The sequence below is a fragment of the Artemia franciscana genome, chromosome 1 (genome assembly GCF_032884065.1).
Source record: "Artemia franciscana chromosome 1, ASM3288406v1, whole genome shotgun sequence".
NCBI lineage: Eukaryota > Metazoa > Arthropoda > Branchiopoda > Anostraca > Artemiidae > Artemia > Artemia franciscana.
The window spans coordinates 37,542,006-37,569,651 of NC_088863.1; the positions used below are offsets into that span (position 1 = coordinate 37,542,006).

Below are 27,646 nucleotides of genomic sequence, written 5' to 3' on the forward strand. Positions count from 1 at the left end.
TAAAACCAATAAATTAGTGCATGATATCAACAATAAATCAGTATAGACTAAATAGTTTAGCAATTACTTTCGACTGAAAGTGAAGACACAAGGGTAATAGAAATTAAAACTGTTTTAGAAGCATTTGCAGAACAAAAATTTTGAAATATGTAAATTCATATGCCCATATACGGTGATGTAAAGTTCAAAAGCATTGTCAGTAGTTTCATAATATCAAGGGGCAGAAACGTAAATTAACGTTGCAAAAAAGAGTACATAAAAGAACAAAAGAGGATAAAACCATAAGCTCAAAATGGACAAACGGGACCATCAAATGTGACAAAATCAAGAGAATGACCTGAGAAACGTAAATGTACGACAGGTAATAATGAACAACCAAGACCATCAAAAGTGACAAGACAAATCCAAGCAACTAAGACAAAAGGCACTGAAAAAATGTCTGAAGCAATGATCAACGAAAATAAAAATCAAACAAATATATAGTTCAAATATTTTTGAAACCGACAATTAGAACAAGTTAAAAAGAAAATTGAAGAATATAGAAATATGCAGCTATAAGATAAGTGGCTGTGAAATTCACAACCACTCTAAAACAAAAATGGGGGACAAAAAAATATGCAGTTGCAAGACATATGATAATGAAAATGAAAATAAGAATGAAAATGAAGAACAGAAAAATCTGTGGGTAAAAAAGTATGCAGTTAGAAGATAATCAGCAGCTAGAATTACAAGCACCAATAGGAATAAGAACTTGCCAAAAATGAAAGTGAAGAGCAAAGAATTGTAGGGTTAGCAGGTACGCTAAAGCAAGTATCAAGAGTGTCAAAAGTGACACTGAAGAACAAACAATTTTGCTGTTAAAGGACAGTTAGAATTAGGACGAGTCAAAAATGAAAGTACAGAAGAAAAAAGGTACTTGTGTATGTAATGGTCACACTCGAGAACACTCCCGTTTTATCTGTCTGTATTAAGAGACAACTAGCTTACACTCAGTTGGAAGCAAGTGACTGGTGACAGAATACGTTGGACTTACATATTTTGGGCTATATACTTGCATATTTGGGGGTGGGTGGGGGTGGATTAAGTATTCGGAAAGCGTGAAGTTAAAAAACAATTCTTACTTCATAATATGCAGAATAACTGTAGCTAACACATTTTCCATGTAAAAGCGCTATAGTTTCCCCTCCCCTCCTTAACGTGCAAAAATATAGCCCAAATTTGTTTCTAAAGTATTATATTTTCATTACATTTTGGTGTGTTTTATTAGGATTGACCTAACTTTACTTCTCGGGTGCATACCATTTTGTACATAAGTACCAAGAAAATATTATGTTAGAAGATCAGCAACCATCACAATCTTCGATGCCAGCAAATTGTGGCATAAAATCCAGGAAAAACCTACAAAGATACCGTAAAGTTCGAGCGTTAGTTACAAGTCATTGGAACCCTTCAACTCTGAATTTATTTGATGTGAAGTCCTCCATTATCCTAGAGGAAAATTAGCCAACAAAGAATATTTATTTGGAGGTTCATGCCTGCTTTGGTCGAATAGCATTTTTGCATCAACAATTTCCAAATGAATTTGTTTGGCCCGTTACAGGACATTATTTGCTCTCTAAAGAATTCTACAAACAAGTACGAAACTAGAGCTCATGTTTCACCTTTGCTTCAGTCAATGTAAGCGATGATCGAACCAAAAATAGTCGGGATGTTCTCAGCTCAAAATAGCTGTACAAATTTATCATAAAATCAATTTAGCGGTACACCACTCCCAGACCACTGAAGGTGAATTTGAACCATATTCATATACCTAATGTAGTCTTTAGACCCTGATTTAGATATTAACGAACAATTTTCACATCTTTGAAATTACTATGTTAGTCGTAACCCTACAGATCTCTTGGGAGGAACATTGTGAGACACAAAGCGCTATGCTAAAGATAACATAAAAATGGCCAGAGTTCAGGGGGTGATGAGCTACGGAGAATCGAATGCCACGGGTGAGTGAGTCGCAGGCCAAGGAGAGACCAGGCCTCAATGTTAAGTAGAGACCATGGATCAGGAAAGTGGTACGGGGCAGGATGGGACCACGAAACATGGAGGGACCAAGAGGAATGAGAGTTCACGGGCCAGGGATAGAGCCTTGGTCCACTGAGAAACCACAGTCCAGGAAGGGCTATGACTCAAGGTGGCACAGGATTTTCCATGGGAGGGCCATGGACAATTGAGGGGTATTTTTTGTTTTAAAAAGTAGAGCTGCGTGAAAGAGTGAAACTTTTGCGTAAAGAGCGAGGCGTTGAGGGGGGACATTTCCTTTCATATGCGGAATAATTTCTGTCCATCTTAAGTTTTAATGTCGCTCCTTACTTTCAGTTGAAAAAACTTGTTTTTTATTTAATTAGAGATAGAAACGGTGCGACATTAGTTATAAGGAAAGAGTTCAGAAGAGATGAACCGTAGATTTTGAGAATGTGCGAAGCAAAGATAGAGTTGATGGAAAAGATAAAGAGGAAAATGAAAAAAATCGTGATACCTTGGATATGAAGGAAGGTTTTTTTGTGACGAAGTACTAGCGACAGCACTAAAAGGATTAACAATTGATGTAGCCCCAGGTTCTGATGAGTTCGTAAATGAGTTTCGTAAATACGGTGGCTCTGAGGCTAGAAATAAGTTACTAATGACTACGAATATGCTTTTTGAAAAAGGGAAAGTAACTAGCGATTTCAGAAAAACCTTAATTAAACCACTGTTAAAAAAGGTGATAAGAGTGAGTGTAGTAATTATAGAGGCATTAGTCTGGTCTTTTTAAGTGGGAAATTACTTCGTAATATGATACTTTTTAGACTGAGATATGCTTTAGACAAAGTTTTAAGGGAAGAACTGTACGGTTTTAGAAAAGGTAGAGGGTGTGTAGACCACATTTTTACTCTTAGGTCAATAATTGAATAGTGACTGAGTTATCAAACACCTTTGGTCCTCAGTTTTATAGATGATGAGCAAGCCTTCGGTTCTGTTAATGGAAGAGCTTTAGCAAAGGTCTTATCCTTGTATGGTATACCAGTCAAATAAATCAAAGTGATTATTTCTATGCACAGGAATAACACTGCTGTGGTTTAGGTAGGAAATAAGGTTAGCCGTTGGTTTTGTATTAAATCAGGAGTAAAGTAGGACTATATTTTATCCGCTTTTATTTGGATCATTCTAATTGACTTTGTGTTAAGGAGCACAGGAGGGGCAATGGAAGACCACGGACTCAAATGGGAGGAAAATATCTCCTGGACTTATATTATGCTGATGATTTAAGCATCCTAGAAGAAAGTGTGAGCAAAATGAATGATGTTTTAAAGGTTTTGCGAGTTCAGCGTGTTAGAATTATTGTTGAGAAAACTTAGGTCACTAAGGCTTGGAATAAGTGAAAATGAGAAGGTGAAGTTGGATAGCGAAAAAATTGATCAGGTCGACAGCTCCACTTACCTTGGTAGTACTATTAGTAAAGACGGTGTGAGCAGTGAAGATGTTAACAGTAGAATAGCCAAGGCTCATGGTGTTTTCTCACAGTTAAAAAGTTTGAAAGAACAGGAAGATAAGTCTGCAAATCAATATTAGAATATTGGAAGGTACAATGATGACAGTGGTCAAATATGGCTCTGAAGTATGGGCGCTCCGTAGAGCGGATGAAGATTTACAAGATATTTTTCAGAGAAACTGTTTACTGATTGTTCTGGGTACCTGGCTGACTGACCGCATTTCAAACAGTAGGTTGTACGAACAGTGTGCTTCAATTGTGCTTTCTATGGCTATAATGAGACAAAGGTTGAGGTGGCTGCGGATGAAGGACGACAGATTGCCGAAGATTTTTCTTTTCGGCCAACCGTCTAGGGCTAAATGGAAGGCAGGTCGTCCGCTGTTGGGATGGAAGGGTGCCATAAAAAGATTCAAAGGAAATGAGAACTTCCTGAGAGGGCGTAAAGAAGGAAGGTTTGAACAAATAGATTGGGATGGAGGAGGAGCGTGTGTAGCTGTGTTTGCCTCAGAGGGATTGGTGCTACGGTTAGCTGTTAGTAGTAGAGTAGTAGCAGTACTGACACTTATACATGTAGCAAATGTAGTTTATGGAAAATTAATTACCGACTGGTTTTAATCTATTTTAACCGACAATTTTACCATTTTAAGCAAATACGCATTATTAGATCGTCCTTTCTTGAGGTTAAATAAAAAAACAAGTTTTTTAACTGAAAGTAAGGAGCGACATCAAAACTTAAAACAAACAGAAATTACTCCGTATATTAAAGGGGCCGTTCCCTCCTCAATATCCCGCTCTTTACGCTAAAGTTTGACTCTTTCTCTCAACTTTACTTTTTAAAACAGTAAAAAACTTCAGCGTAAAGACCGGGACGTTGAGGAGGTAAAAGCCCCCTTAATATATGGAGTAATTTCTGTTCATTCTAAGTTTTATGTCACTCCTTACTTTCAGTTAAAAAACAAGTTTTTTTCATTTAATTTCTGAACGTTTTTGAATTAATGCATTTTTTTATTTTGGCTGTTCGCACATGAATAATTAAAACGAAATTTACATATTCGTTTTATTTTATCTAAATGGCTTCTCTGAGTTTCGATCGGAAGATTTTGAGAAAAAAGGGTGGGGGAGGAGGCCCAGTTGTCCTCCAATTTTGTCAACTTAAAAAGATAAAAACGTTCGTATAAAACTAAAAACCCCAAATATGCGTAATAATTTCTGTTCTTTTTAAGTTTTAATGCTGCTACTTACTTTCAGTTGAAAAAACTTTTCCATATTTATTTTTTAGTTGTTTTGTTTTTATTTTAAATAGTGCAAGAATATCCTGCACCCCCTTCTTGGAAATGATCTTCTCCCATGACAATTTCCTCCATGTAAAGATACTCCCACGTAACCCTCCCCTCAACCCCCCACCAACCGAAAAATCCCACTGAAAACGTCTGTACGCTTCTCAATAACCATACTCGTGTACATTTCTCACACAAATTTTGTAACTTGCAGCCCCTTGGACTGTCAGGGAGTAAGTCGTCCCCAAAGACATTGTTATTAGGTTTTATGACTATGCTGGACAAAATGGCTAAGTCAAAGTTTTGATCCGTTGACTTTGGGGAAAAAATGAGCGTGGGAGGGGGCCTAGGTTTCCTCCAATATTTTCGGTCACTTTAAAAGGGCACTAGAACTTTTAATTACCATTAGAATGAGCCCTCTCGCGACATTCTAGCACCACTGGGTCGATACGATCACCCGCGGACAAAATAAAAGAAAACAAGAACAAGAAAACAAATAAACACCCACCCGTGATCGGTCTTCTGGCAAAAAATACGAAATTCCACATTTTTGTAGATAGGAGCTTGAAACTTTTACAGTACGGTTATCTGATACGCTGATAGCGACGGTGTGATTTTCGTTAGGATTGACCAAATTTGATTAGACTTATATATTTGAAGTCATCATAAAAATCCGATTCTTTTGATGTGTCTTTTAGTATCAAAATTCCGTCTTTTAGAGTTTCGTTTACTATTGAGCTGGGTCGCTTCTACTACAGTTCGTTACCACGAACTGTTTGACTTGGTGAAAAACACAAAGTATATTCATTCTCCTTCTCTTTGAGCAGTTACATGGTTTTTAGTCATTTCTGCACTGATGTCGTATGTAGTTCATTTCTTCAAAAAGTCTGAACTTGGTTTGTTATTTCTCCGAGTCAACCGCTGGGCTGGCTGGGACTTCCTTAGTTTTGTCTTGAGATTGAGAATACTTGTTTGATTCTGGTTTAACCACGATACAACAGGCGTGTTTCTACTAAAAGGTTGGTGCTGGATGATGTAGGAGGAAAACACGAGGGGTCAATGGTCACTTTTTTTGAAATGAAACTTCTTTGCATGGTTCTCGTTTCAACAAGGTGCAACATACTCACATTTTCTACTAAAAAGTATCCGTGAAGAATAGACCATTCGTGTTACTTGGATCATTTGCAGTGATATTAATATTTAAAAAATTTAAGGAATGTAATGGCACAGGAGAGAGGGCTGAGTAAGGGCTCTGTATTTCCTCCGATCCCTAATGAATCCTAGAAAGGACACTAGATTTTAGCGATTCAACCTTTTCCCGAGTTTGTAGACAAAAGCAATTCTGGTATCCTCCTCCCGAAAAAGTAATACGTGAAGACCCATTACCTACTCTTTACCTAGTCAATCCTACTGCGTTCGACTCTAAATTTCCATTTTTTCAAATGGTCTCAATAACCCAGGCATAATGACAATTTTCTATATGTTTGGCTAGCTTTAGAGTTGTTTCCTTATTCGGAGAATGATTCACTATTTAACTGCTAATCTTTTAAAGTAAACTTCTTGAAGTAGTCAGAATACTTCGACTGTAGTGATCTTTCTTTTAGGATTTTTATTTTCAAATAGGTATGCGTTATATCTCAATTTTGTCTTTATTACTTACTTTTTTGTTAGAAAAACCCTTTTGCTGGAGCTGGGAATTTGGAGTTTTATATATTTATATATATATATATTACCGTGAATGTCCGAAATATTGCTGATGTCGATATTCACTGGTGAATGTTCGAAATTCCTTTTCCTCTGCTTTGATTAATTAGCTTTACGAGTCATCCTTTTCAGTCTGATGCAAGCTATAATGATAGAAGTTAAAGTTAGTTTAGGTTGGATTATGTTAGTTTAAGTTAGGTCGGATTAGATTAGGTTACGTTACGTTAAATTTGGTTCTAAATATAAGAAATGGGTTAAAAACATAATCCAAGCTAACCTAACCCATCCTAACCTCACCTAAACAAACCTAATCTATTCTAACCTAACCTGTCATCATCAAACTTTACATTATATATATATATATATATATATATATATATATATATATATATATATATATATATATATATATATATATATATATATATATATATATATATATATATATATATATATATATATATATTATATACATATATATATTATATATACATATATATATATATATTTTTATATATATATATACATATATATATATATATATATATATATATATATATATATATTATATATATATTATATATATATTATATATATACATATATATATATATATATATATATATATATATATATATATATATATATATATATATATATATATATCCAAAATCTGGTTAAAGTCGACATTCACCAATGAATGTCCGAAATTTCCTTTTCTTTGCTTGGATCCAATTAGCTTTGCGAGTCAGCTTTTTCAGTCTTAAGCAAGCTATGATAGTGAAGCTGAAAGTTAGGTTAGGTTCTTGTAGTTTAGGTTAGGTTAAATTTGGTTATAAACCTCAGAAACGGGTTAAAAACATAAGCTAACTCATCCTAGCCAAACCTAACCTAAATTGTCATCATCAAACCTTGCATTAAATAGAAGTAGACTGACAATGCTGACTAAATCCAAGGAGAGTATTTCTGACATTCACCGTTGAATGTCGTAAATAATGTTTTCTTACCTACAAATAATCAAGTAAAATCAAGCGTCTTTACATGTGTTCACACTTCTTTCTTTGCACTGAAAAATAAGATAAAACTAGATCTACGTTGCATGGGCAACGTGAGGTGTTGCGGCAACCTTTGCTCGGCTTCGCCGAGTAAAGTGTTGCGAGAGCAACACTTTGGTTTTGTTTCCTCGCTGCGACTAAACGCTGAAGTTGTTAATCTGTAAGGATGCTAAAATACATACTAGGTACACCAATTCGCAAAAGTTGCAAACTCCTCATTGCTAAAGATGATTGTAGCCTTACAGCCGATTATTACTTACAAGTCCCCTACATGTCTTACCACTGGAACCAAATTGGTCTTACCATCAAATACAACGGAATCAAAAAATAGGTACACCAACTAGTAAGAGTTGCGAACCCCTCATTGCCGAGGATGATTATGAGCTAACAGCCAACTGTTGCTTAAAACTCCCCTATATGTCTCACAATTGGTATCGGCCTATTTTTGGTTTCAGTGTGTACCTTACTACTGAAGTTGTCAACCCCTTTAAACTTTCAAACTGGTATATCTCATGAAGGAATTTTTGTACAAAAAATGGATGGCATATACTTTAATGAGCTCATCAAAAGCTGTCGACTGCCGTCGAAAAAAAAAAATCTATCTGTCTTAGTTCAAAAGTTGACTTTTTTGTCGTAGGCCAACTTTCTAACGTCATCACTTAGAAAGGAGCAAAGGATAAACTCTAATTTCTTTAGCAATGAGAGAACTTTTAAAGTTTAAGAGGCACATCTGATACCATTTCTCTACCGCAATCCCAAGTGCGAAAAACCGAATGATAAACTCAGCCGAAATCACGGCAGCACTTTCGGACCCGTGGGAAAATGCCGCTTTTTTGCTTCTCTAAATTTTTCTATTTATCACTCAAAGAAGATATATTGGCTGTGGGGCAGGGTAACTGTCGCATATATTTAACACTTATAGATTTTAGTCCATCTTCAATTTGAAACTGGTGCCTGCCTGCTTGCCTGCTAGAACGGAGCTTTCCACTCGAAAGCAGAAACATAGTTTGATGAAACGAAAGCTTGGCTGCATAACTTCAGATAGTCCTCTCTGACATAGGCTATACAACCCCTCTTCACTTCACATACTATAGGCTCTGGCTCAAGGACAAGCAAAAACCATCCTTTTTGGCCCCAGGCAAGAGTTCTACGAAGCTTTCCAAAATGTAAGGTCATATTCATCAATCCGGCCTAAGGTCCACACTTTCCGTAAAAACCGCAGAGGTTAGACCCTTACCACTTTCTAGGAATAAGCTGAAATTGGGGTGCAAGGAACAAAAAAAAAAAAAAAAAAACACGACAAAACCAAAGTGTTGCTCTCGCAACACAATAAACAAGCAGGAAACGGAAAATTTTTGTTGAATAATTTTGAAACTATGTGAACGGACAGAGCGAAATGATTATGTATAGAGTGGGAACGTATTTATATTTATGCACTCGATAACCGGTTGGGCTTAGGGGCGCATTCCAGGTGTAAATTGCAAAATAATTGGTATTTCCTTCAAATTTAATTCGAAGTAACTTCGAGCTTGGAACCTTTCAAAAACTCTTGTCTCTCACGAAAGTCCACATTCCCTACGCAAGGAATCATATTTCTCGTAATTCATTAGTTTGGCTATTTGCCTCCATTTTTCCCAATTTGATGATGATCGAGTACTTGCTTGTTAAACATAACCCCAATCAAGAATTACGCTGTAAAAGATCTAACAGAAACCGGCTTCCCTTCTTGGGTCGGCTATGATTTGCTTATTTTGAGTGAGAAAATTATGATTTATGTATATTTCTATTAAATATTTAACGTATAGAGTTTGTGAGGGTCTATTAATATATAGAGTTAGGTTGAAGTGGGTTACGTTAAGTATCTAATATGATGAGTTCTGTGCTGCCTGCTTTCCATAATTCCTGTTGTAGTTTCCGTAATTTTGTTTCTAAAGTATAATGTTATCTTCATGTTTTGGTATATGTCATTAGGATTAATCTAACTACACTTATTGAGTGCGTTCCGTTTAACAGACAAGTGTCTTCAACGGAACGTACAACATGATTACAGTATAACATGATTGTACTGAAGTTAATTCACTAAGATGTTAGCTATGGCATTCGCAAAAATTTAGTACGCTTTGAACAAAATTCATTTTCAAGATACTTATTCCGTCATTACTGCTATTCTTTGTAATTCCTTTATGACCTCTCCGCCTAAATTAATTCTCCCCTAGTGAATTTCTGTTGATGGGAGTGACGAAGCCTCTTAAGTATTTTATTTTGTTCTCTATTACTATATGCTCTGCTCCTATATTTAAATCTATTACTCAAAAGAATCATTTATGCAGTGTTTCCACTATGGAGATTTCCTCCCTTAAATGGGGTTTTTTGGGACTTTTAGAGGTGACATTTTTTGGGGGATCTGGAGATCTTCTAGGAATACTTCCTCTCCCGTGGATTTGTAGGCAATTTGTAGGGATTTTTATTTAATTCGTTCATCATCATCATCTTTTTTTTATCAGAGAAGCGGGATAATTCGAATCAGGATCTCTTTCCTTACGAATTGAACTTAGAATAACAGAGAAGTACTTCTTCAATTACTTAAACATTTTTAACTGCTCAAAGATTTTGAGATGTGCAGAAGTCCTAAGCAACAAACTGGCAACAAAGAACTGTTTGAAACAGTTCCATGCTAATGTGGGCTTCAAACCGTAATTTAAGCTTGGACTATTCTTGATTAATGAAGTCATATGGTTTATCATTTTTGGGTTGTTTTTCGAATCAGGATACTTCGAATCAGGATCTCTTTCCTTAAGAATTGAACTTAGAATGGCAGAGAAGTACTTCTTCAATTACTTAAACATTTTTAACTGCTCAAAGATTTTGAGATGTGCAGAAGTCCTAAGCAACAAGCTGGCAATAAAGAACTGTTTGAAACAGCTCCATGCAAATGTGGGCTTCAAACCGTAATTTAAGCTTGGACTGTTCTTGATTAATGATGTCATATGGTTTATCATTTTTGGGTTGTTTTTTCATTAAATTTTTTGGTAGATAGCAGGTCATTTTTTTTACAGGTCAGAAAAATAAAGTATAATATAATATATTTTTTGATAGGTTTATAGGGACGAGGTTGTTCATACTATAGTAAATTTTTTGATAAATATTTTGCAGCTCATATAATTGACTTACCAATAAAGTGAACACACCACTCGATGCCTTTTTTATGTTATTTTCGAATATAGTAATCGCTTCTATCGCAAATTCGAATCTAAGCACTTTTTGACCTAACCTAACCTATCTAACCTGGTAAACATTTGCAGTTCATATATAATTGACTTATCAATAAAGTGAACATGCCACTTGATTCCTTTTTTATGGTCTTTACGAATATAATAATTGCTTCTATTGCAAATTCAAATTTAAGCACTTTTTGAGCTCTTAAATATGACGGATTTTTTATTAAAGCATAAGTTATCGGTCATTTTCGACAAAATAGTACTACGTTTTCTCTGTGCCGTTTTCTTGGTCGTTTTCGACAAAATACTACTACTTTTTCTCAATGCCAAAATTATTTATAGTTATCTTAGGTTAGTGGTAAATTTTTTGTTGTTCATATTTTTAACATACAAATAAAGTGAACGTACCACTCGATGCCTTTTTATATGTTTTTTACGAATATAATAATCGCTCCTATCGCAAATTTAAATTTCAGCACTTTTTGAGCTCTTGATAATTGGTCTAAATCTTTGAAAAATTGGTCGCAAACTTACTGTTTCATTATAAATCCATTAAAAAAAAACGACCGTCAGAATAAACTAAAAACAGAAATCTTGCGGGGGATTCTAAAAACAAAACATGGAATGAAAAGGACCCAAGAAAGTGCGGAATGTGAAAATGATCAGTTACTTCACCACATGAGAAGGGTTAGAGCTTCAGCCACCATACAAAAAATGGTGAAAACACATCAGAGGAAGATAATAAGATGTGTTAAACATCTTATATTGTAATCTACATTACAGTATTACATTTTCTTTTCTACTTGCTTGATATTATTTGAAGTATATTTGAAGCTATTTGTATTTAGTTGATGATTAGAAAGCATTTTAAACGAAATGACAAGACATTCTGTTATGGTACTGATAGCAAGTCTTCAATCTAAGAAGTCAAAATATGCTACCTTTCGCTGGTACTGCTAAAATAAGATAGGAAGAAGCAGTTTAGGGAGTAATTGGAAAATTGCAGATCTTTAGAGATTTTGGAACTGAAGATGGGGATTTCTAGGAATTTTTCAGTTCTTTATTAGAGATTAAAAAAAGTGTAAACACTGCTATTATGCCACTGGCTCCCAAACTTTTTCAAGTCCTGTGTCCTTAAAAAAGAAAAAAAAGAAAGAAGTCTCATGGAATACCCCCTGCAAAAATTAAAGCAAAGGAACAATTAAAACAATATTAAACTACCCTGGATATATTGTTAACATTGGTCTGTTTCTAATGCCCGCAATGTAAACATATGGTGAAAAAAAAAAGAAATAAAATTATGGTACGAGCCTCGAGAGAATAATTATGTATATATATATATATATATATATATATATATATATATATATATATATATATATATATATATATATATATATATATATATATATATATATAGCCATGAAAGGATGTAGCTAGTGTTTTTGTTCTGATTCTAAAAATGTGAGATCTGTTAGACAATCGAGCTGCGGACGGGACCCTTGTGCAGTTACGCACAGAAGATGTAATAAGTATTGGCGATAATTAGCATGAGCGTGTATGAAGTATTAGAAGTATTGCTAGAAGTGTTAAGAAGTATTGCTTCTCAAAGAGATCCCTGAGCTGAGATATTTGAACTAAGCTTCTATAAAGTCTGGACCAAATATTGCAGGCAGAGCCTAAATCTGAAGTTGCATCAAGTTTATTTCTATGTTTGTTCTTGATGAATCCATAGGATGACCAAGCCCTCTCAAGAAATGCTGAGGTTTGGAAAGGCAGCAGACACTTCAAGGCTCTATTACCGATGTTTTTATATTCTTTCCTTGTTATTTTGAAATAATTAATGTTCATACTCATGACAGTGTACCTAAACCGGAAACTGTCGACTTTTTTTTCACAGCGAATAAACAATAAAGAGATTATTCAAAAAATTTCATATATTTTGATGTTTTCAGGATTGTAATATAAGCATCAGCCTTTTATTTAAAACGTAACAAAAATATTATGAATATGAACTCCGTTGTGATCCTACCAAGATACTTATTCTACTATTACTGATATTATTTCGCGGTTACCCCCTCCCCTCCCCACGACCATCTACGTGAAACCTGGGGGGTACGCGCACCCCCAGTAAGTAATTTAATTGAAAAAATATTTTTTTCAACTGGAAGCAAGGAGCAACACGAAAAATTAAAACGAACAGGAATTAATTTGTACATGGGGGCTGCCCTGCTTCAATCATCATTCTTAACGCAAAAGTTTGACTCTTTTTCACACATCTTTATGACAAACTGCTCAAACACAAGGATAACTAAATTTGAATGAGAAATATTTTTTAAGAACTTTAATATTTTAACGGAAGGATCGAGGGATGAGAAAGTAACAGCCTTACTTCCAGGTGAATAGACTTTTTCTTTTTAAATTTAATTTCCAACCATTTTCAAGTCATGCTAAGAAATCCCCGGTGCAAAATAGTCCTTGAAAAATTACCCCTAGAAACACAAATCTCCTAGAAAATTCTCCTATGGAAAATCCCCCCTAACAATTCCCGTATATTTCCTAATAACAAATATTATGTCAACAATGGGTAAATTACTTAATTTACAGCCCTTTCCTTAGGGGTAATGGTGGGGGGGGGGGTGATAATATTATCACAAGATTCATAGTTATTGGAATTGTGAACTATGTTGACCAAGATGGTTATCTCAAAATGTCATCCTTATGGCTTTCTTTAAAACGGGCGTGGGAAAGAGGGCTAATTGCCTTTCCATACATTTGTTCACTTAAAAGGGCACTAGAACTTTTCATTTTCCTTTGAATGAGCCCTTTAACGATTGAATGGGACTGTTGGTTCGATAAAATCATCCCTGGGGAAATAAAAACAAAAATCAAAACAATTAAAACGGATCCGTGATCTTTCTTCTTGCAAAAAAAAAAATAATAAATTCCCCAAAGTATAGATGGGAGCTTCAAACTTCGACAGTAGGGTTCTCTGATATACTAAATCTGACGGCGACGTCAGATTCAAATTAAGATTGCTCGACGTTCGGGGCTGCTTTCCACCTTTTTGAAAATCAGTCAGATAATCACAGGCTCGTAACTTCCGATAGGTAACTTTAAATTTAATGAATTTTATGCATTTCGAATCAACAAAAAGAAACAATTCGTTTATGTGTTAATTATTACCAAAATTCCTTCTTTTTTTAAGTTTTGGCTACTATTGAGTCGAGTCGCTGCTTGCTTACAGTTCGTTGCCATGAATTGTTTGAAGCTTTGCAGATACACTGGTAAGGGAAGCTTTGTCCAAAAATTAACCAGGTCTTGACGTACTGCTAAAAGAAATTTAGATCCTGATTCTGCGTAAAAATTAGCTAAATCCCAGCCTAGCTCTAAAGGAGCTCATTGCTGCTTCAATGTAAAATTGAATCCAAACTGCAGAATTTTGGTGAAGAGGTGCAAAAACGAGTCTAAATCAAGCTTCAAAATTATGGTGAAGCGTCGTTAAAACGGGTTAAGTCCTTACTCCATGTAAAGATAGGGCAAGTCGAAGCAGCAGAATACTCGGTCCAAAAAAAGTCTCAAGTGCTGAATCCATGCAGAAATAACCTAAATCTAAGCTTTAGAATCTCGGTTACTCGGCACAAAGACAGCCGAAGTACTAAATTTGGTAAAAATTAGATAAGTCCTGAATCAATGAAAAAATAAGTAAGTCCATGTTTGGTGCAAAAACGAATGAACTACGAATTGAACGCAAAATGATTCCGGTCCAAGAACTTTGACGATGCGGTTTGAAAGTGATTTGTGTCTTGAATCAGTGAAAAAAAAAAACTATTTTTAAGGTAATAACTGAATCGATGCAAGAAATGACTTAAGTTATTGCTTGGGTTAAAACGACCTAAGCACTGACTTCTGAAAAATTGAGCTAAGTCTTTAATCTTTGTAAACATCGGTTAAATCTTTACTCTTTTATTCAAAAAAGAAAAAATGAAAAACACTGATGACACTCTTGTTTTTAGTTTGAGGGGATAGCAGTCCCGTTCTTATTTTTCTAATTTCTTTGGGTCTTATGTTTAATCCCATCATTCTATTTATATCTCATCGTTAATGTTTCATTTATTCACTCATAGTAATTCTATTATTAATATACCTTATTATTTATTTTATCTTCTTTTTTCTAGGGTTTAATTTATTAGTTAATAGTGATGTTTGCTCATCTAGAGTTCTGCTTATTATATAACTGTATATCTGCTTGTTTTAAAACTCCACTTTGATTTTTACTTCGAGAATTTTTATTTACTCGTGTCCCTTTCTTCGAAGCTAAAAGGTTCATTTTAGTTCTGGAGGCATATTTATTTGACCTCTTGGATAATTCTGATTAAAACTTATCATTTTCCAATTTTAATCCAAAATCATGGGGACCTTTTGATTCATGTCGGTTCCCCCCCCCCCCCCCCAAAAAAAAAAATCGTTAGGACTCAGAATTTGTCATCAAAAACGCCCTTTTTCGTCTCTACGTGCAATTGTTCTACATTGTGCATGGGGAGAAGGAGAAGGTATTAAAATAATAACAGTCCTTTTTGGGAGATAATTTGCGTTTTAAGAAATCAAGGCTTTTGTGTTAATTGTGATAACCCGAAGAAAAAATAAAACTGTTGTAGCAGTGTGGGAAGTCCTTTCTTGCCCTACTTTTCCTGTATCTTGTTTTTTTTTTCTGCCAAGACGCTGGAATAGAAGATAAGGCGAATAAGAAAATAGGAGGCGAATAAGTGTTTCTCACAATTTTTTGCTTCGTTCTTCTTCCTGCTATAGTTTTAATCTCTTTGGTTTCTTTGGGGTTATAATTTGACATCATTTACTTTTTTAACCTATCCAATTCGTTTTCATTCGTCTTTGTAATTTTGCCCACTATGTTTTCCTCGCACTGTAAAAATGTATTTTATTATAAATAATTCAAGAAAGATAGAGGACTGTCAGGTTTTTATCGTTTTCAACTTTAAGTCTCTCGAAAGATAGTAAAAAGTGGCGTTAATAATTATACGAACAGAAATTATCTTGCGCACTAAGGCAGTTAAAATCCCCTAAATCGTCCGCTCCTTATGCTGAAGTTTAACTTTTGCTTTGCTGATAACCTGAAGGTATAATATCAAGCAATTTATGGTAACGAGCCATTAGTAAAGAGTGACTCGTGCTAGTATAAAAAAAATTGATAACGATATCACAGGCAACGCTACTGCTTTGCCTAGTAATGGACATAATGATTTAATGGTTTAATATTTATTTATAATACTTTTTCCCAGAGGCATTTCATACGGAAGACGTGGTCGAATAGACTTCAGAGGGTGCTCGTGCGATTGAAAATCGGAAGTTCTAGTGCCCTTTTTATTTCTTTATCGTTCAAAATAGTTCAAAGATCAAAAAATAAGCCTCCTGGGCTAAAAACCCAAAGTCCCTGGACAAGGACTGTAAGTTATACAAGCTGTCTATTGTTATCATATAAGGTTTTTGTGGAAGGGGTGGTCACATTCACTTCGAAGAAGGCTCATTCGATCTTCAAACGAAAGTTGTTGTTTTTTAGAGACAAGAGTTATTGGACCCCCCCCCCCTACTCCCTTTTCCCTCAATGCTTCTGATCAAAATTTTGAAGTTGTTATTCCAAATTTTGAATAGGTATTTTGTTCAAAACAGTCCGAATGTCAAATAACTATGATTCCGGGTTCGATAGCCCTCCCAGCCCCAAAGGTATGGGACGTGATTTATGCTAGTTGCTCATGGTTAATATATAAGGTTTTGTTGAAGCAGTAGCCATTTTAAATTTGGAGGGGCTCGTTCAATTGGAAATTGAGAGTTCTAGCGCCTTTTTAAGAGTCATAAGTGGTCGGAGGATAACCAGCTCACCCCAGACGCCCTTGTTTCCCCAAATACATGAATGAATGAAATTTTTAAGTGATTCACAAGTATTTCACTACTAATAATCTTTGAACTAACTCTACTGAAAAGAAAACTAGACAAATGAAACTACTAAATGCCACTGTCAAAGGTAACAATCAAAAATATATACATCTAACCAGTCTTCTAGTAGAATATAAAAGCCTATTCAAACATTTTCTCAACACTTTGTCAGAGACTACTGAACTAGGAAAATGGAAATTAGTTCCTAGAGATTAGAGCTGTAGTTTCAAATCAAAACGTTGTAAAAAAAAAAAAGGCAAGAAAACAGGAAGTGGCTACAAGATTCGCTTAAACTGAATATTTGATATATAATGACATTAATTGCTGATACATCATGAATTCAAGGTTCTATTTCTGTGTAATTTTATTTTTATTTTCAATGTTGTAATTAAGTAAAAAAAAAAATTGTAATATAATTCGTTTTCAGTAAAGTGCCGATGACACAGTAGGGTTTAGAATATTACAGTTAGGGAACCGAGCAAGAGTAAACTCCTGTTAGCAGTAAAAGCTATAAGGTAAACTCGGGTAAGTTCGACACATGGGGTAACTCCGAAACCCTCATCTCGTCTGGCCCAGTGATGGCAGAAGTCTGTGGTTATGGCTCCGTCTTCTTCCTTTGGCTTGGCACTTGACAACAGTGTTTAGTATTTCCGCAATTTCTAATTCCTTTCTTTGTGAAGAAATTTTTAAACCTTTAGAAGGGCATTTTTGCTGGCCACGAGGTATCTAGAAATTTTTAAGTAATATTGCGGAAAAAAAGAGATTTGATAGAATGATTCTAAATACCTGATGAGATAATAGGATAGCTTAAATATTTACAGATATTTATTAGTATTTCATTTTCAAGCCAGTCAGGAGATACAAAAGGTGTCGGGCTTACCCCGCACGGGCTGAATTTTTACACGGAGGGGGGTGGATTTACCTCATGTATACAAGTGGCTATTCTTTCGTAAATATAGCCTATATTGGTCCCAATTCCAATAATAGGTCTGCTGTAATCTGTAAGTTTTCTGTTGTTTCCATATCAAAAATTCAAGAGCAAACGACTGGCAAATATTGCAATAAATATAAACTAGGTGTTAAACCTAACAAGCCCCACCAGGAATGACCCCCGAAATTTTTGTCTGACTCGTAAAACGTAACAAAAATGGAAATACAATTTCTTATGATTAATCCTTCCCCCACCCCGAAAAATCTTAGTCATAGCCCTGCTCAAAAGTCACCAATAACAGGAAGGCAGGCGCATCACACCATGTTTTGGTTGATTTTCAACCAGTATGTTTAGAGACAGAAATGGGGAAGATATCCCTTCAATTCTCCTCTTATTTCCCAATGCCTACGTTTTATGACATTTTGACAAAGAGGTGTGCATGGCGCACTTTGTTTCACCGAGAGGGTTTCACGCATTTTTAATGCATTTAAAAGCTAAGGATCAAAGTGAGCCCCTGTTTCCCCAGTCTTTAGTTGAAGGACGGACATTTGATACCTTATGTTAATCAGCGTCTTTTAAGAACTATAGATAACGGGTAACACAAATTGGCCTCGTTGCCCCTTTAACACCACCCCTGCCTCTTGGACCGTATACAGGATTTTTTAGGGGGGGGTTTTTTACACAAGGATTTTTTTTCAGAGCGGCTTACAAAAAAAAAAAAAACGAAAAAAACGCATACAAAATTTGGTGATATCAAAGTAGGATTTTGATTCTAAGGGCAGAATTTGGATTCTCAAGGAATAGACCTAGGTTGGTTTCAAACAGGTGCAGCATATTTTAATGCGTGGTTTAAAGGACTCCTCATCCATTTTGAAGAATAAATTCTTTTTAAGATGTATAGTTTTAAATGTTTCAAAGGATCGACACCCAAGCGTTTGATTGATATAGGAGAAACAAAAGCAAGGTTTTGACCCGCACTACTTTCTTCAGCGAAGCTGACTAAGGTCTCTGCAACACTTCGCGTTGCCCATGTAATTTAAATCTAGTTTCTAGTTTCTTAGGTTTGTTTTCTTCATCAATAGCATTTTGCATTCGCTTTAGGCTGGACATCTTATGTGATTTAACTGAATATTGGTGCAAAAAAAATATGTAACGCCTGATTTATTCTTAATGTCAAATTATTTAATCCTTCTTATTGACCTGTGGTATTTGCTGAGATTCTTGTGTCTGGTTTTCAATTGTTATCGCCCTTGAATTCATTTCATGATTATTTTAATTATGTAACTTATGCTAATTTCTGAATTTGTGATAATCTTGATTAGACAAAAGGTTTCTAGAAAACAATAGAAATAGTGCTTGTGTATAGTCTATTCATCAAGTGATCTTTGATCTAACCCATGAGCATGACTCTAAGATCAAGTCTATTTTCACTTATTATAGACAAGTTCAAAGAGCAACATCTGAATGGATGAATTCTTTTATGCGTCGGCCAAGCAGGGGAAGGGACACCAATTATATGTCTGGCAGTGATCTGGTTACCAAATCATTACAGAGAAACTGGAAAGCTTCAGGTTTGTTGAGGTTCTCACAAATTCTGCCCTAAGTGTTTGCGATTTTTTCTTTTTTTTCTATTAAATCAAATTAAGGAAGAAATAGCAACGGAATGAGAGTTAAAAATGTAATAAATAATGTTTTTGTTTGGGGGGGGGGGGGTTGGATAAATATCCATGCCGAAACATCTGGTATTTTAGCCCTTAAATATTGAGAAATAGTCAACTATAATAATACAGTAAGTAATATTAATATTGGTGGCAATACATGTTTATAGGCTAAAGATGATCGCACTTAATGTAAATTTTTCAACCCCCCTTATTTTGGCAAGATTACTACACTAATTATGTACTAGCGTACATTTTTCTCAAATATAGTCTCTACCCATGCAGTTTTAACACAGGTAAGGTTTACATAGACCCGAGGATTCATCCCCTTTTCTTTTATCCTTGTTTCAGTATCTTATTTGATTATCAATTATACTTACCCCTCCCCCTTTATTTCCCTCGACTACCTGTCAATAAAAAAAAATATTTTTATGCTTCAATAGTTGAAATAGTTTGAGGTCGACTTTACCGGTTTTTGCCTTTAAATAATATACCTATTTTTTTTTAATTTCAACTACATATTGTAAAGGGAAAAAAAAAATCAATTTACAAGGAAACTGTAACATTTTATTACACTGTTAAATAGAGTGAAATGTTAATTAATGTGTGGTTTACCTTAATGACTAAACGGCGGATGCCCACTTTCACACGCTGAAGATTAAATTGGACAAAATTTTTTTAGGTATAACCACACATTCACTTGAGCTTTGTCACGCTCGCTTTCCCCGAATTATTAAACATTTTGAACTTGATATAAATTTTTCATTTGATTTTTGAAAAAGCGGATAAAGGGATTTATATACAACTAGTTGGTGGGGCGCTTCGCGCAACCCCCCCCCAAGCCCCCCCGCGCGCGTAAGTCGTTACGAGCCATATTAGTTACGCGCCATTGTAGTTGTGTCCCTGTGTCACACCTGTGAATATAGATAGATTTATATATGTGTTTCAAACTACATAAAAATTGCGAATATCCAACATTCTTGGCTTTCCCATTGTCTGTGCATATACAAAGCCGTATGTACTAATAATGACGTCATATGCAAACGCTCTTTTTACAAACAAACAAACATGCATACACACAACTCGTTTTTATATAGATAGATAGATAGATAGATGCAATACAAATTAACTGCGTAAAACTTGCGAATATACAACATTCTTCGCTGTCCCATTGTCGCTGCATATAAATAGATTGTCAGGTTTACCGACCCTCGAACATGCAACGTACAATTGTCCATGGGAAAAACAATCAGTATTAAGATCTATACCACATTTTTCTAATGATTGACCTTGAGCTTTGTTAATGGTGATTGCAAATGCTAATCGAATTGGGAATTGCAATCTTTTAAATTGAAAAGGCAGATCCGTTGGAATCATGGGAATGCGAGGAATAAGAAGAGCCTCACCCTCAAAAGGCCCTGTCAAGATTGTGGCCTCTATTAGGTTTTCCATTGTTTTTTTTACGGCAAGTCGAGTGCCATTGCAAAGCTATGGTGGGTTTATATTTCTTAAAAGTATTATTGGTACGCCTATTTTTAGTTGTAGCACGTGTGGTGGAAACCCTGAAAGATCTATGGAATTTAAAAATTCAGATGGATAATTAACCGCTTCATTTGGTTCCAAAACTGTGTCGACTGACTTGTAAAGGACTGCCTGGTCTCGAATCTTGGTCAAAACAATATTGTTGATTTCGTGGACGTCTATTATTATTTTTATAATTTTTTAGAATATTCGGAAATACTTTTTCAATCAATTCATTTTTGGACGTCACTAAATTACAGAAATCAGCAGGTAGTTGTATACGTCCTGAAATTGAGTCTACTGGGAGCTTTCCGTTTCCAATTGCCAGCAATTGATATGAAAATGTTTGACCAGAGTCATCGTTTTGCAATCGGACACGCATATTTGTAGTTAATTTTAATATTTTTACGTGTGCCCATAAATTAGAATTTTTCAGGCAAGCATTCATTTCGTCTGCAGGAGTTGATCTAGGTATTATAGGTAATGTTTGCCTGAAATCTCCCGCAAGCAATATTAATGTGCTGCCAAAGGGTTTCGACTTCCCTCTCAAATCTTTCAAGCATTGATCCAGAGCCTCGAGCGATTTTTTGTGTGCCATTGTGCACTCATCCCAAATAATAAGTTTGCATTGCTGCAATACTTTACCCATCCCAGATGATTTGGAAATATTGCACGTGGGAGTTTCTGTATAATGCAAATTCAGAGGCAATTTCAAAGCGGAATGAGCAGTTCTTCCACCAGGCAGCAATGTTGCGGCTATTCCGGACGACGCAATTGCCAACGCTATATCATTTTTTGATCGGATTGATGCCAGAATCAGTTTTATCACAAATGTTTTACCAGTACCTCCTGGCGCATCCAAAAAGAAAATTTCTCCAACGTTGTTATCGACACAATGCATTATCGTATCATAAATGTCTTTTTGTTCCGACGTTAACTTGGAAATGTTATTTTGTACATACGACAATAGATCACTCGTACTGTAACTTTGTTCACGATCCAATTCTACACATGTCGAAACAGCAGCGATACGGTTAGGTGAAGGCATTCCCAAATCCTGAAGAGGTTTGTTTGCCATATGTACGCACAAATCTTCTATAATAACTAAAGTGTAGTTACTAATTTCTGATGTAAAATCAAAAGTCATATCTGACGTCTCTAACTGTTTTCGATGGAGTATATCTTCGGACATTTTTGACTTATATTTTTCCCATAACTCTGTAGGAGCTGATGGAGAGCAAGTTGTTAAAATGATGCCAAACAATGCACGAATTTGACTTGGGGTTGACGTTTCGCACGCGTCATTGATGCAGTTATCCCAGTGTTGGTCATTCTCCAATAAATTCAGAGCTTGGCATGCACTACGGTAAGTGTCATGTATAGTACCGTTTACAGTTCTCAAATACTCAAAGGATGTCGGACCGGGTACATTCACCAAAAGCAGGCGTAGAAAGAAGCATTCATGTTGATTGGGGTAAACGGTGTAGAGTCTTCCTATCGTGGTATCTTTGAAGATGGTAGGTTGGCCGTCGACTGACTTACCCTGTTTTCGACGTTCAAATACTTTATTTTTAGTATTCCACGTGTAATACGAAGGCACTTCAGTATACAGCAGTTTTTTTGCAAAAGAATCATTTTTGCAAAGCGAAAAAAAAGCTGTTAATGTTGTATCCGGTGGATTCAGGACTCTTTGTTGCACGTTGGTTTCCGTGATATAAACACGTTGACCATTCTGTAAATGTACCGCTAAGTGAACAACAGCTGGACTACGTTCATGTATCGGAAATGAAAGAATTTGCCAAACAGCTTCATTACTGCTTATGTATCTTCCAGCCTGATATTGTACGATTTCGTCGAAATCTTTGATTTCGGGCTGCAAGCCAAAAACTGCCATGTCACTGCCTTTGTTGACGTATTTACATATGTAGTTGATTGCCTTTACGGAGTTACAGTATTCAACGTTTATGTGTGCATTAAATGTTTTTGATAATAATGGGGAATATGGAACAACCCACTGGTTATCTACTTCGATGGTGGTACCGTTACGCTTCTTTATTATTGCTGTTTTACCGCCATCTTCAGTAGATCTTCTTCTATATTGTGGGTAACCATCATTGCCAGTAATTGTGTTTGATACTAAAAGTCGAGGATATTGCTTTGTGCACCTTCCTTTGGCCATGCATGGTGAATTTTCGTTCAGTGCACCGCAAGGTCCATGTATCATATTTTTTACAATAATATCATGTAACCCCTTATCGACATTTTTATCAGGTATTTCAGCGGAAATCACATCATCAATTTCGTTCGAAGTAATTTTTTTATGTAGCCAGATTAGTATATGTGCGTGTGGCAAACCTCGTTTATGCCATTCCGCTGAGTACATCCAGCATCGCACTGACCCAAACACTTCAAGTTTTACTATGTAGTTTATCAGTGATTTCAACTTTTGCCGGAAGACACGGGCCGTAATGTCATGCCTATGAACCGCCGATTGTCCTTGAAGTAAAAGCTGCAGTATCTCGTCCCAAGATTGATTACATGTAAATGTAATAAATAAATCTGGACGACCATAGAGACGAACATACGCAATAGCATCTTGAGCATATTCATGCATATGACGGGGACTGCCAGCATATGAAGAAGGTAAAATTGTTAATCTTCCAACGTTTGTGGTATTACCGTCATTTATAACTGCATCTCGCAAATGAATGTATTGTTCAGAGCGGAGCTTGGTCTGATTCAGGCGGATATATAGCAAACGTTCTGATTCAATTTTAGCATACATAACAACGACAAATTGGTGAAACAATTCACGGCATTTTAAAATGTAATTTTCTTCATCCTGCCGAATCATTAGTCTATAGGAATAATAATGCATTGCACTGCATTTCTTATTCATTTCTTTGTTAGTGGCTGGATTCATCAATTTAATATTAAAGTGATAGCCGTCTGCTCCATCCCAAAAAATGATAGGATATTGTAGGGCATCGTAGAATCGATGAGTTTTAGCAATTCTTAACAACTGAGCGTTTCGCTTATGAAGAATAATATCTCGAGGTAAAAACTGATCACCGAACATAACGATTGCCACTTCGTCGATAGTTGGAGCATTGTATCTACGCACATGTTGGCCAGGAGGCGTTTTGTCAGCGGAAATAACAATTTTATGCGTATCAGTAGGCATCAAATCGATGGCTGTTTTGAACAGACGCACTAAATTATTATTTTCGTGGAAAAGATGTTGCAATTGGGAAACGATTGTCCTTTCAACGTTGGGAGAAATTTCGCAACGTGCATTCAATTCAGAATTTCTATCACTGATGAAGTACAATTGTAAAAATTTATGATTTTCGCCTGAGAATGGTAGAAGGGACCCTGCTCTATGATAAATTTGCCCTTTTACTTTGAAAGTAGACATAAATTGATCTGGATTTTCGATTTGGGCTCCAAACGACGTCATTTGGAAACATGAGTTGTATTTTCTGATCTGTGACAAAAAACGCTTAGATTCTGACGTAGTTCCAGTAAGGAAAGTCTTCAATGGCTCTGGTGGTGCAGCCAATAGAGGAAGTTTAACTTTTCCTGAGGCGCAACACATTCCCATTGTTTCACCATTGAATTTCAAGGCCTTGCAATAGGGACAAATTTTAGACATTGTCCCGATTTGAACACATCTACTCAAGCTATAATCATCGACTGGGTTGTACCTGAATGCCAGGCGATAACTTTCAGGTTGCTCTGATTCCTCGGCACGCTTTCTTTTCTTACTTTCTCTATCAGCAGCAAGCCTGATTTCTTGCTGTTCTTGTAATTCCTCGTCACGCCTTCTTTTTTCACTTTCTCTTTTAGCAGCAAGTCTGCTTCCGCGTTGCTCTGGTAGTTCCTCGGCACGCTTTCTGTTCTTTCTTTCTCTATCAGCCTCAAGCCTGTTTCCTTGCTGTTCTTTTGATTCCTCGGCACGCTTTCTGTTCTTTCTTTCTCTATCAGCCTCAAGCCTGTTTCCTTGCTGTTCTTTTGATTCCTTGGCACGTTTTCTGTTCTTTCTTTCTCTATCAGCCTCAAGCCTGTTTCCTTGCTGTTCTTTTGATTCCTCGGCACGCTTTCTTTTCTGACTTTCTCTATCAGCAGCAAGTTTTTTGGCATAGACTCTTTGAGCATCTTCATCGGCTTTTGCCATTGTAAGTTCATCAGTCATTTTAAACTTAAACATTAATAGATTTCGACGTGAACATATGTCTTAAATATCTTGAATGACGTCACCGTCGTAGCAAAAATGACGACAACTAACTTGATGACGTCAGTCAACACAGAAACATGACGTCACCTGACAGACAGACAGACAACTTATTTTTATATATATAGATTTACATTATATTAAGACTGTAGGCCCTAATTCCGTAGCTGACATTTAAACAAGAAAATTTTTAATTTTTTTCTTCTTTTTTTGCCTTTATTTTAACCCAATGTTTGTTCCTGTTTTTCTCTGGCTTATCATTTAATAGGCTATAGATGTAAATATCGCTATATAGGCTATAGATTAAATATCATTTAATGATAGTCTTATCATTTAATAGGCTTAATTTCATTTAATTTGTTTCTTAACGCTTAAATACTTCCTAACAACTTCTAAAATACCAACTAAAATATTATTTTCTCATATGAAAGTAAAGAGGAACTACAAGCTAAAAATAAGGAAAAATAATCCTGTATAAGAGGAGAACTGGTGCCTTCTCATCCCCCTCTTTTTCCACTAGTAATTAATTAAGCAAGTATGTAAGTTAATCAGCAATCAACTGAAATTACTTGAAGGCAAAAACTTGATAATTGCACTGGTAATTGAGTTGATAATTGCAACTGTTTTATTTACTGCTTGCCTTCCAAAACACTTAGATTAAAAATTTTATTTGTTTGAAGCACATGCGACACTTCCACTCTCGTGCTCTATAAACAATAAATAGATCTTTTGATCAAATTGCTTCTCTATTAGAGAATTCATTCCTGAAGTATTGCTGGTGTGGTACTTGCGCTTTTGTAAGGGCTTAGTTCATCAAATGGTGCAAGTCCAGGAATAAACAAGGTCCAGTATCACAGCCATAGAATAGAGTGACTCTGAGTCACAAACAAATCAGAACATCTTCATTATAACAGATATGAAACTAGACTCAAATTAACTAATGTACGCTCAGAATATATACGGAAACAAATCTAGTCAAAGAAATCGTAATTAAACTGTATGGTTTATTACAAATCATGGGTTAATAGCTTTATTGTCAATTACATAAAAAAAACTAGTTTTTCTAACCGAAAGTAAGGAGCGACATTAAAACTTAAAACGAACAGAAATTACTCCGTATATGAAATGGGTTGTCCCCTCCGCTATCCCTCGCTCTTTATGCTAAAGCTTTTAATTGTTTTAAAAAGCAGAATTGTGGTAAAGAGTCAAACTTTAGCGTAAAGAGCAAAGGATTGCGGAGGGGACAACCCATTTCATATACGGAGTAATTTTTGTTCGTTTTAAGTTTTAATGTCGCTCCTTACTTTCGGTTAGAAAAACTAGTTTTTTTTATGTAATTTCTGAACGTTTTTGAATTAATGCATGTTTGATTTTGGCTCTCCACACATAAATTATTAAAATGAAATTTACATTTTAATTCCTTTTTTGGCTAAATGGCTTTCCCTTACTTCTGATCAGACGATTTTGAGAAATATGGGATGGGGAAGGAGGCCTAGTTGCCATGCAATTTTTAAGTTACACAAAAAGGCAACTATAAATTTTAATTTTAACATATTTTTTTATTAGTAAAAAATATGCGTAACTTAAGAATTAACTTACGTAACAAACTTTTATATTCTTAAATTTTTATTCTGTATATGAGGGGGTTTGTACCCTCGTTAATACCTCACTCTTTACACTAAATCGTAAGTTTTGTGCCAATTCTTTAAGAATGACCCCTGAATCAGAAAGGCCGTAGAATAAATAGTTGAAATTACTAAAAATACTATAGGATATAGAGCGCGGTATTTATCTCCTCCTAAATACCTCGCTCTTTGTCCTAAAGTATTTTTAGAACCCCTCATATGCGTAATAATCTCTGTTCGTTTTAAGTTTCAATGGTACTCCTTACTTTCAATTGAAAGAATTTTTCCATGTTTATTTTTTCATTGTTTTTTTTTATGGTAATTTTAGAAAATCCTGCGCCCTTTTCATTGAATTTCTGTTCCCCCATGACATATTTCTCCAAGGAAAGATCCTCCCACATAGCCCCCTCCCCTCAACCCCACCCCCAAAACCAAAAAAAAAAAATCCCCTGAAAACGACTGTACACTTCCCAATAACCATTATTATATGTAAACACTGGTCGAAGTTTGTAACTTGCAGCCCCTCCCCCAGGGACTGTGGGGGAGTAAGTCACTCCCAAAGACATAGTTACTATGGTTTTTGACTATGCGGAACAAAATGGCTATCTCAAAATTTTGATCTGTTGACTTTGGAGAAAAAATGAGCGTGGGAGGGGTCCTATGTGCCCTCCAATTTTTTTGGTCACTTAAAAAGGGCACTAGAACTTTTCATTTCCGTTACAATTAGCCCTCTTGCAAAATTCTAGGACCACATGGTCGATACGATGACCCCTGGGAAAAAAAAACAAACAAATAAACACGCACCCGTGATTTGTCTTCTGGCAAAAAATACGAGATTCCACATTTTTTTAGATAGGAGCTTGAAAATTTTGCTATACGGTTCTCTGATGCGCTGAATGCGATGGTGTGATTGTCCTTAAGATTCTGTGACTTTTAGGGGGTGTTTTCC

General features: G+C 35.6%; 2 protein-coding genes across 3 annotated transcripts in view; one reads left to right on the forward strand and one right to left on the reverse strand.

Annotated features, from left to right (window-relative positions):
• Window positions 1-27,646, reverse strand: part of LOC136029163 (uncharacterized) — a 902,097-nt gene that overhangs the window by 706,921 nt on the left and 167,530 nt on the right. The gene's annotated exons all lie outside the window — the stretch shown is intronic.
• The window catches only part of LOC136029155 (uncharacterized), a 112,267-nt gene that overhangs the window by 33,543 nt on the left and 51,078 nt on the right, over window positions 1-27,646 (forward strand). Inside the window, exon 3 of the mRNA XM_065707253.1 lies at window positions 19,100-19,230. Within this exon, the coding sequence (XP_065563325.1) occupies window positions 19,100-19,230 (131 nt within the window). The remainder of the gene's footprint in view (window positions 1-19,099; window positions 19,231-27,646) is intronic.